The sequence below is a fragment of the Terrapene carolina genome, unplaced genomic scaffold (genome assembly GCF_002925995.2).
Source record: "Terrapene carolina triunguis isolate 2854851 unplaced genomic scaffold, T_m_triunguis-2.0 Scaffold58, whole genome shotgun sequence".
NCBI lineage: Eukaryota > Metazoa > Chordata > Testudines > Emydidae > Terrapene > Terrapene triunguis.
The window spans coordinates 50705681-50717277 of record NW_020664409.1 but is presented as its reverse complement, the minus strand read 5'-3'; the positions used below and the strand labels follow the sequence as shown (position 1 = coordinate 50717277).

The 11597-nt window shown below is 46.9% G+C and overlaps 1 protein-coding gene across 1 annotated transcript in view; it reads left to right on the top strand.

Moving 5' to 3' along the window:
- The first annotated feature begins 1742 nt into the window (after positions 1-1742).
- NSMAF (neutral sphingomyelinase activation associated factor) overlaps positions 1743-11597 on the top strand; it is a 57875-nt gene continuing 48020 nt past the window's right edge. Inside the window, exon 1 of the mRNA XM_024205738.1 lies at positions 1743-1990. Coding sequence (XP_024061506.1) covers positions 1938-1990 — 53 coding nt within the window. The 5' untranslated portion in view covers positions 1743-1937. The remainder of the gene's footprint in view (positions 1991-11597) is intronic.

The window sequence follows — 11597 nt, the reverse complement described above, 5'->3', positions numbered from 1 at the left end:
GGAACGATATGTGGAGCATGCTTTCAGAAGTCTTAAAAGAGCAACACTCCAATGTGGAAACTACAGAACCCAAACCACCAAAAAAGAAAATCATCCTTCTGGTGGTGGCATCTGACTCAGATAATGAAAAGGAACATGCGTTAGTCTGCACTACTTTGGATTGTTGTCAAGCAGAACCCGTCATCAGCATGGACACATGTCCCCTGGAATGGTGGTTGAAGCATAAAGGGACATATGAATCTTTAGTGCATCTGGCATGTAAATATACTGCAACCCCGGCTACCACAATGCAATGAGAATGCCTGTTCTCACTTTCAGGTGACATTGTAAACAAGAAGTGAGCAGCATTATCTCCTGCAAATGTAAACAAACTTGTTTGTCTTCACGATTGGCTGAACAAGAAGTAGGACTGAGTGGACTTGTAGGCTCTAAAATTTTAAATTGTTTTATTTTTGAATGCATTTTTTCATACATGATTCTACATTTGTAAGTTCAACTTTCATGATAAAGAGATTGCACTACAATACTTGTATTAGGTGAATTGAAAAATACCATTTCTTTTGTTTTTGTACCGTGCAAATACTTGTAATAAAAATAAATATAAAGTGAGCTCTGTACACTTGGTATTCTGTGTTGTAATTGAAATCAACATATTTGAAAATGTGGAAAGCATGCACAATGTTTAAATAAATGGTCTATTATTATTTAACAATGCAATTAATTGTGATTATTTTTTTTAATTGCTTGACAGCCCTAATCTGATCCATTGAGACTCCAGGAGGAAGATGTCCTTAAGGCCTAGTTCTGCCATCAGCTCTGCAGGGGCAGAGTCCCGGGCAGGGCCGGCTCTAGGATTTTTGCCGCCCTAAGCAAAAACAATTTTGGCTGCCCGTTTTTTAATTACCCCACCCCCGGCCCCGCCTCAACTCCGCCCCTTCCCCAAATCCCCAGCCCTGCCTCCTCCCCCCAGGCTCTCAAGCCTGGGAGGGAGGGGGAGCAGCGGCGCGCGAAACAGCTGTTTCGCGTGCCGCGGCCGCTCAGGATCTCCCCCTCCCTCCCAGGTTTGAGAGCCTGGGAGGGAAGGGGAAACTCCGAGTGGCCGCGGCGCGGGCGCCGCTTCTCCCCCTCCCTCCCAGGCTCTCAAGTCTGAGAGGGCGGGGGAGCAGCGGCACGCGAAACGGCCGCTCGGGATCTCCCCCTCCCTCCCAGGTTTGAGAGCTTGGGAGGGAGGGGGAGACTCAGAGTGGCCGCGGCGCGGGCTCTCAAGTCTGGGAAGGAGGGAGGGGGAGCAGCTGTTTCGCGCGCCGTGGCCGCTCGGGATCTCCCCTTCCCCTTCCCCTTCCCCCTCCCCGGCAGCAGCAGCAGAGGTGAGCCAGGGCGGCCGGGGCACATTTTTAGGGGTGGCATTCTGGCGCCGGCCATGCCGCCCCTAAAAATGTGCCGCCCCAAGCACCAGCTTGTTTTGCTGGTGCCTAGAGCCGGCCCTGGTCCCGGGGGTGCGCAGAGAGCACCGCGCACAGCTCCGATTGCCCAGTCAGGGCCCCTGCCCGGCCCGGCGCTGTGGCTCGGGTTATGGGGAGGGAGGCTAGTGGCGGTGGCCCGGCTTTGGCGCCGGCTCTGCGTGACAGGGAAGAGTTGGGAGCCCCGCTCGGGCCCGCCCACTGCCCGGCCGGGTTAATAACCAATAACAGCAGTGGCCGCTGCTTGGGGGCGTGTCCCCCGCACGGGGCCGGGCTCTGGCACATCCCTGCAGCCGCCACTGCCGAGCGCCGTGTGGAGGGAGCCCGGCTCGGGCCTGGCGAGCGGGGTCTGCAGCCGCTCGCTGCCCGCCGCGGGATAAATGCGCCAGGGGCGGCGCGGGCGCCCCGGGCAGTGAGGGGGAGGACGGCCGGCCGGCCCCGCGCTCTCCACCCCCGGCGGGGCCTGCGGGCGGCCCCATGGCTTTCACCCGGAAGAGGCGGCAGGAGCAGCAGCTCTACTCCAAGGAGAGGTGGGGACTCCGCCGCGGGCTCGGCTGGGCCGGGCTGCGATGGGGGAGGCTCCAGCTTGGCCTCCTGCGGCCCAGGCGCCGACAGACCCTCTCCCCCCCGAGAGAGGAAGGGCAGGTTTGGGCCGCGCTGACACTTCCCCCCTCGCTCCCCAAGGGGAGGGGGTCACATTTGTGCAGCACTGGCAGTTCCCTGCTGGGCTGTGCATAGTGCAAACGCTCTCTCACATGCACACATACTTATACCCACGAAGCAGGTGTTCAGGACATATGTAAGACAGGCTAAAGATCTGTTTATTGTTTCATTTGTGGTATGGGGTTGGGAAGATCACATAAACGCTACTCTGAGCACTTCTGGTTAATGGGGAAGACCAGAGTCACACACATTGGGTCAGGCCTAACTCTAATTACTATTAAATGATCAGGAAAATCATTCCCTAAAATAGGGTTAGCTAAAGTTGGAAAAGTCTCTTAAAGAGACATAAATATATGATCTATTTCGGGGGTCGGCAACCTTTCAGAAGTGATGTGCTGAGTCTTCATTTATTCACTCTGATTTAAGGTTTTGCGTGCCAATGTTTTAACGTTTTTAGAAGGTCTCTTTCTATAAGTCTATAATATATAACTAAACTATTGTATATAAAGTAAATAAGGTTTTTAAAATGTTTAAGAAGCTTCATTTAAAATTAAATTAAAATGCAGAGTCCCCCGGACTGGTGGCCAGGACCTGGGCAGTGTGAGTGCTACTGAAAATCAGGTTGCCTACCCCTGATCTACTTTAAGATACACATTAAAACAGTAGCCATGTCAGTTGTGTACTCAGTAGCTTAAAACATTGTAAGCATCATTTTTGGCACACATTGCAGTGCCAGTAGCAATAGGGATGGAGTAGTAAACTAATCACGTGCCCGTTTTACAAATGCTATTCTTGTGAGTGCTTCTCTGCAGCTGTTGGATGCATTGCACCCTTCATCCTTGGCAAGGAAACCACAGGACGATGAGACAAACTGAATGGCTAACTAACCAATGGCTAATGGAAAAGGAGAGCTGGGGTGAAATTAGTAAAGCATTCTACATATGCATTAAATACATATGTCCATTGGATTACTTTTATATTATTGAATATTTAATTCTGTTTTTTTATAATAAAAAATACCACTTTTATGCTACTCTGATGCTTTTGGGGTAGCGTTGGGCACTGCCATAGGAGAAGGGTGTGAGTCCTAGGAATATACCGCCTTGAGGGTGAGATGTATAAAGTAGAGGGGAAAAAATCTTGTCTGAGGAGGAGGAAAAGAACAATCCTTAAAGCTCTGATGGGGCAAAGAAGTTCTTAGAGCGGGAAAGAGGATATGAAAGAAACACTAAATCATTCTTCCACAAAATAAGAAATTTGGTGGAACAGGTTTTCTTTTATTTGAATGGAGAACTTTTAAATTGTAAAAAACATGATGAGATCAGGGATTGGAAAATCTAGTAGTGGCTGATGGAAAAGGTGAGCGTCCCATCACCTGAGTCTGTGGGCAAACTCATGTCTAATTCACAGTCCATTATTTTTGGACTGTCATCACTACTTCCGAGAGGTCTTCTCAGCCACTGAAATCTATAATGAGTATTTTTCTCCCAAATTTAATCTCTCAATTTTATTGCCTACTAATGTTTCTAATTTCAGCAATTCAAGAAATACTGATTTCCGTCTTTACTAGTATTTGTAACCACTCCCAGTTTAATATCTGTGAATTTCATTTCAATTGCTTGCTCCTTCCCAATCATTAGTTAAAATCAAAGTTCCCTTGAGCTAGTGGCTCATGGGGTTGACATGGTTAAGTGACGTCAATTTCATAGCCAATAGTACACAAGGTAATGATGTGGCCAGTATGTCCTGGTGCCTTTGACTGCCCTAACCTGATAGACCAGCTACCCATTTTGCAGCTGGGTGAACTGGAGGTGGCCTTTCAGTGTGAAATCGAGTGAGACTTGAACCCACAACCTTCAGAATTGTGATCATGTGATTGTATCTGCAGATCCCTTTGTTTTGATACCCAAATAGATGCTCCCCCTTTAGTATATTGGTTTGTACCCTTTTTATGACAAAGAAGACGTGAAAACATTTAAAGCAGGGGTAGTCAGTAAGCGCAGACTCTGGGTCAAATCCAGACTGCCAGATGCTTTTGAATTGACACTGAAATATTTTTATTTTCATATTATCATTATTGTTATTTTTAAAATTTATTTTTCTCTGGAGTCTGGACCTTGCTTATACATTGACCAAGAAATTTGGACCTTGACAAAAAATAATTGACTACCCCTGCTTTAAAGTGTTTTTCTGCTCCACTGATTTTTTTTTAAAAAACATCAGTAATATAAAGTCTTGACACTTCTGTTTTTCTTAGATGCTTTCTCATCCCGTAATTGAAGGGCTAAGCTGTTGAATCTCTAACAGAGAGCTTTTCTTCTATTTGCTTGCTGGGTATTTGTTAAAGGGGCACAACTTTTGTCCAAATGCCTTTATCTACTAATTTGATCTTGGGTGTTGTAACTATATAACTGAAAGAGATTTGATTTTTTTCCCCCATTTTATTTACTTTGTGCATTTGACAGTTTGTGTATAGTCAGTTTTGTTGGCTTTTTGCGCAGCAGCATAGAGCAATATTTAAGATATAAGATGGTAAAAGTAGAAAATTGACTGAGAGGCAGGCATAGTACCTCAAACAACATTTAACTCGCGTTATGAAACTGCCTAGATTACAAGTTAATTATATCCCTTTAAATAGATGACCTACAGAAAAAGTTTTAAATAATCTCAATAAAAATCATTCCCTTCTCACTTAATCAAGTTTAACTTTCTTCGTATCTGATTTCATAAGCCTCCTACTTCTCCAGTTATCTACAGTTTTCCAGAAAAACAGGACAACACCAGAATTTCTCCTGTGTGTACAAACTGAGCAAATAAAAAGCAAGACTTCTTTGTATTTCATAAAAAATGTCAAACACCAAAAAAGGGCACAAAACCCAGTGTCTTTTTTTCCTTTGCAGGCCATCTTTCATAGATTTAGAACAGAAATATCCCTTTCAGATGGGTAGACATCAATTCTCATGTCTCTGACACTTCTTTTCTCCCATTTGCTTTGTAAGAAAATTACTTGAGGGGCATGTATTGTGTCCTTTTCAATTGACTTGAACTAAAATCTTCTATTTTGTACCTGATATTTTTGCTGTATGTTTGCTATTTGAAGGAAATAAAATTAGGTTTCTAAAAAGTACACTAATTTTAGTTACAAAATTTACAAGTAAAATGATATGGCTTTATTTCCTGTAAGATCATTGCAGTATTTATGGATTGAGTTCTCTCTGCTGTGGGCTGTTAGCGTGAACAGATGGGAGTGGGATTAACTCATTGGTCTGACACCTGATACAGAGAATCTTATAAACCTATATCTAATGATCTACATCTTACACTGTTTCCTGTTTAGGAAGCTTATCTGTTTCTGCATTAGTGTTCTGTTTGCATGTAAGATATTGGCAGCATACAGTTCTGCAGGTGGATCCTGAGCAAAACAATTGTTTGGCTTTTTTTTCTAAGCTAATAACCTTGTCTTATCCTCTTGGAGCAAAATATCCAAAACCAAAAACTTACTGAGAGCTGTCATGCTCAAATATCTATAAATGAGTGTCACTTCTTATTTATGGATACTTTGTTCAGTTAATAGTGTCTAAATTTTTATTCAGAGTTTTAGTTTAGGAATAACCTGGTGATTCCAGCCATTGCAGATGTTACTCACGTTCTGATGCTGCAAGCTGTTCTATACAGATAGATGCCTTCAGTGGGGCTCTGTGCAGGCGCAGAGGACCACCCATGTGGGGCACCTTGCAGAATTGAGGCTTAAAGCTGCACAAGTTGGAAATCCTACTTAAGGTTGCCTCCTCTCAAATGAGTATACCTTTGAAAGGCTGAGAGTGAGCTCAGGGTGGAAACGGAACTTTTATTTATTTTATCTTACTGAAGGCTTTAAAACTCTGTAGTTATCTAAAATCTTCTCTCAGTGATTATAATTGGGCTGATTTGGTAAGCAGACAGCTTAGAGACCCAGTGGGAAGGGAGAGGGGAGGGTGGTGAAACTTCAAATTTTCAGGAATCTATTAATCAGATTGATATGGATACATTTCTCAGCAGGATCCAGGGAGTACCCTCTCTGCTTAGGCGCTGAGGGTGGTAATGATAGAAATGGACTTCTCACAAGACATTGACCTTGGTATCCTCGCTTTCATATCTACCTCTTGTTAGTAGGTTTGACCAAGGGGTTCCTGAGGTACAGATTCTCAGGGGAAAAAACAGCTTTTCTTAATGATGACACACTCTAGTAACATATTTTTGTGCACAGATAGAGATGAAACCAGGGCTCTGATCATCTCACTAGGATCTCAATTGCTCAAGGGTCCCTGGCACCCATCAGCCTTTTGGGGGAGCTCAAATTAAAGCATTATTTGAAAAAGAGTTTGGTTCTCCATCTTTGTGCATGCGAAGCAGTTCTAAGGCTCATGTGCCTATTTATGTGGCTAATGGATTACAGAGCACATGTGCAGAGAGAGGCTAGCTATCTGGAAAACTCTCTCAGCATCATAAGACCTGAGGGTGTGTTATGGTTAAGGCTGCGAATCTGTCACGGATTCCATGACTTTCTGTGACCTCCATGAAATTTTCGCAGCTGCAGTGGCCAGTGTGGATAACCCCCTGGGCTGCCTGAGCTACTGGCCCTGGGGCCAACTGCTCAGGTGGCCGTAGGGGCAGCCGCTGCTGGAGCGGCTCCGCAGCCAGCCGCACTGTCCGCTGTTGGAGCAGCTGCACCAGCCGCTGCTTGGTGGCCCCGGGCAGCTGGCCCCAGGGACTGCCCAAGCTGCGGCTGGTGCCGCTGGTCTTGGGGGCCCCCCAGACTAGCAGCCCCCATGACAGTTAAGATTTAGTTGGGGGTGTTTATAGTAAAAGTCATGGACCGGTTACAGCTGTGGATTTTTGTTTGTTGCCCATGACCTGTCAATGATTTTTTCTAAAAATACCCATGACTAAATCTTTGCCTTAGTTATGGTCACTGAATCTGTGCACCACCTCAGGCATTGTAGGTTTGAATCCAGACCAGGTCAGAATCTGAAGTGAAAAAAGCAGACACAGTGCTCCAATCTGCCTCTGTCAAAGGGCGGTTCTTATTTTGAGGAAAAGTAATGTGAATACAGCAGAATATTCAAAAGGTGCTGAAAACATTTTTTGAAAAGAAAATAAACCTACATAAGGAAATGCTTGCTGGTAGGGGAGTTGATTGGGGTGGAAGAGCAGGTTGGAATAGGGGAGAGGAGTTGGTGGATGGGAGTGGGGAGTGGGAAGGATGACATAGAGATGAGTGACAGGGGATTGGGGAAGAATGGGGGCAATTTCCTGTCAGCCTCACGTTCCCCTCCCATATGTGTGCCATGATCAGGAGGCCCCCAGCCCATCTACAGGGCTGTGACCCTCCTACCATGCCTCCCTCCCGTTTGAACTAGGTTCTGGAGGGAGCTTGCCTATCTGAGTGAAGAGGTCTGAGTCCCTCTCACTGTGCTTTCATGTGAACTGCAATCTGGGGGGGTTCCTGTCCTTTGGGAGTGTCTGAGCCCTGAGCCATGCCCTGGTGGTGTGCCAGGATCTGGGGGGACCCTGCCCATATATGGGGATGTGACCTCTCCTTCCCTAATCTGGTTTCTGGTGTGTGTTTGCCTTTCTGTGGTGGTGCCACCCACTCCCTAACCCCCTTATGTGATATGCAGGTCAGTGCTGCCCTGGGATCCAGAATCTGGGTGCTCCTGCCCATCTGTAGGGGTCTGATTCCCCCCCCCCCCATGAGCTAGATTTTTGTGTGGGAGGGGACTTGCCTCTCTTGGAGTGTCTGGAATCTTCTCCTTACCTCTCATGTGAACTGGGATCTAGATTTCCTTGTGTCTCTAAGGAGGCCTGAGCCCATCTCCCTACCACCTCCTCCCATGTAAATTAGGATCTGGGGAAGCCCTGCCCCAGTGGGTGGGGAATTTAGGACAGGTGTGCTCAGAACTTGCATGGACAACACACTGTTACCCATCCTCAGCTCCTCACCCCGGTGTATGTTTGATACATCTCAGAAACTCTCCAGTCCTGGGGTGGGGCAAGGGAACGCCCACCGACATGAATGGAGCAGTTTGTGCATCACAGAGCTATTGTTTCAGGCTGTATTAATCTCCATTGGGTGTTCTGTTTCAGCTGAGAACAAGGCCATGTCTATACTACCACTTTATGTCAGCAAAACTTATGTCGCTCAAGGGTGTGAAAAAAACACCCTCCCGAGCGACTTAATTTTACCGGCATAAATGGTAGTGTGGACAGCGCGAGAGCTTCTCCTGCTAACATAGGTACCGTCGCTTGTGGTGGTAGTTTTATTATGTCGATGGGAGAGCTCTCTCCTGTTGGCATAGAGTGGCTACACAAGCGATCTTGCAGCAGCACCGCCGCATCAGTACAGCGGTGCTGCTGTAAGCTCTCTAGTGTGGACATTGCCCAATTCATCGAGATGAATGGGCACTTAACACCTCTCTGAGCCTGCTATGCTGCTCCACTCCGGTCTCCTTCTAATTTCATAATGAAGTGTCAGGTCAGCCGTAGCTACGGTTGGGATTCTTGCTTAAAGGCTGACTCTTTTGAGGGTGTAGCTACACTTAAAACACTATAGCAGCACAGATAGCGCTTCAGGGTAAATACTACCTACATCAATGGGAGGGGTTCTTCTGTTGGTGTAGGTAATCCACCTCCCCGACAGGCGGTAGCTATGCTGGCAGGAAGAATTCTTGGGGAATAGAGATCCTGGAGGTAGTCTGCAATCCTCTGCCCAAGGCTTCTTGGAAGGGGGCTGCCTTGTTTCTTCCCCCATGGTCAGACACTTTGCCATGCCACTGGGCAATGACTTCAGGAGGCACCATTGCGGCACACAGGCTAGCAGCATATGGACCTGGTCTGCAGCCAGACACATGCAGGAGCTTCAGTTACTCTCAGGAGTGAGATATGAGGTACAATCACCACCAGCTGTGGAAGACGGAGCTAGTTTTAAGTGCAATAGCCCTATCCGCTTGTACTGATGGCCCAGTGCTATCCCCCCCTATTGTTCCAACTCACCCCTTTCTTCCCCAGGCTATCCTCAGCATGGCTAGGGCTGCTACCATGCTCTGAGTCCAAGGGGAAGTGAGAATGTTGCGCTTGTAACTTGTGTGGATCAAGAGGAGTAAATGCACTGACAGTAGTACCTCTGCCCATTGTTTCTTTAGCAGCTGCAAATGTGGCCTTGAGGTTCTCTTCATCCACACCAGTGGAGTGGCTCAGCCAGATAAGGAGGAAAAAGAAGAGGACAAGGGAAGACATATTCCAGGAGGTCCTGCAAGCCTCTGGTGCTTTGGATTGCGAGCAGAGGGCTTGGCGGGTGGCGATCAATGACAAAATGCAGAGGGATAGCAAGGACAGGAGAAACGGGCAGCAAGAGATGATAGTGCTGCTCAAGGAGCAAAGAGACATGCTGTGATCTCTGAATGAACTTCAGGCTGAACACATCTGTTCTTACCTCCCTCCAAAGGCAATAGAGAACTGCATTTCAGGACCTCCCTACGCTCCCCTGCTATATTCCACATATATTAGAGTACACCGGGCACTCCACCTTGCAGGAGATTTACACAAAATGACAGCCACACATACACCCTGTGAGAGCCTGGTTGTTGTATGTGCTTGTGAATTCCTTGTTCCTTCCCCTTTTCCCTGTATGTATGAAGTTTACCTCAGCATTACATAGGTATGTTTGCATGGGTGTGGAATAAAAATTTACTTATGGAAACTGAATTTATTATTCTCCAATATAAGGTGGTTGCTTAACGTTCACAGAGAATAGCAGTGGGTGCATTTGCATTGTTATAGCAGTGTGCGCACAGCAATCATTACAAGGTTCATAGTATGGTGCAAAAAAAAAAAAAAACCAGTGCCAGGCGTAGCTCACTACAGCAACACACATTACTTGGCTCATTGTTAAAATGCTCCTTCAAAACCTCCCTGAGCCGATAGCTCCCCTTGAGCTCGTCTTATAGCCGTGCTATCTGGCTGCTCAAAATCAGCAGACAGCTGATCCACCTCCACGCTCCACCTCTGCGGAAACTTCTCCTCCTTTGCTTCACATATTAGGAAGCACACAGCAGGCACCTATGACAATGGGAATATTGTCCTCGCTGAGGTCTAACCTCCTGAGTAGACAGTGCCAATGACCCTTCAAATGGCCAAAGGCCCATTCAGCGGTCATTCTGCATCTGCTGAGATTGTTGTTGAAGCGCTCCTTGCTATTGTCGAGGTTACCAGTGTACAGCTTCATGAGCCATGGGAGTAAGGGATAGGCTGGGTCTCCCAGGTTCACTATTGGCATTTCCACATCCCCAGTGGTAATCCTGCGGTCTGGAAAGAAAGTCCCTGCTTGCAACTTTCTGTACAGACCTGTGATCCTAAAGCTGTATGCATCATGCACCTTCCCTGACCAGCCCGTGTTGATGTTGGTGAAACAACCCCAGTGACCCACCAGCGCTTGCAATATCATAGAAAAGTAGGCCTTTCTGTTGATGTACTGTCGCAAAGCGGTGTGGTGCCAAAATAGGCATATGTGGGCCATCTATTGCCCCACTGCAGTTAGGGAATCCCATTGTTGCAAAACCATCCACTGTTTCCCGCACAGTGCCCAGAGTCACAGTCCTTCTTAGCAGTATGCAATTAATGACCCCGCACACTAGCAGCAACCCCCACGATGGACTGACTCCAAACTGATTCCCGACCGATTGATAGCAATCTAGCATTGCCGGCTTCCTCATAGTGATCACCACTTCTCCACTGTGAATGCAGCTCTCATTTTGGTGTCGCTGTGCCAGAGGGCTGGGGTGAGCTCTGCCCACCATTCCAGGAAAGTGTTCTTGCCCATCCAAAAGTTCTGCAGCCACTGCTCATCATCCCATACCTGTATAATGATGTGATCCCATCACTCAGTGCTTGTTTCTTGGGCCCAGAACTGACGGTCCATCGTGTGCAACTGCTCCGTGAATCCCAACAGCAGTTTGAATTGTTTCTTTCCATGGCACACAGCAAGGGAAACACCAAGGCATCTGCTTCAGACTCCCAGCTCAGGGAACGCTGACGGATCAGATGTGTTCATAATGCTCACCACAATACTGAAAAGCAGTGCAAGATCCATGCTTTTTGACAGAGATGGCGGGTGTGCAGGTTACTGGGGCTGCTGAAAAGTGTCGTGAAACCTACATGGAATGATGGGATGGAGAAAACTGAATCGTGGGATGCTGAACCTGCTCCCATGAGGTATTGCATACCTTTTCTAAAACACTCTGCAGTAGATGGTAGCGAGTTGCAAAGTGGGATAGCTACCCAGGGTGCACTGCTCTCTGTCGATGCAAGAGCTATTACTGTGGATGCACTCCGCTGATACAAGGAGCATAGTGTGGACATGCAATAGGGTTGCCAATTTTGGTTGGATGTATTTCTGGAGAGTTCATTATATGATAGAATCTTTAATTAAAGATTAAT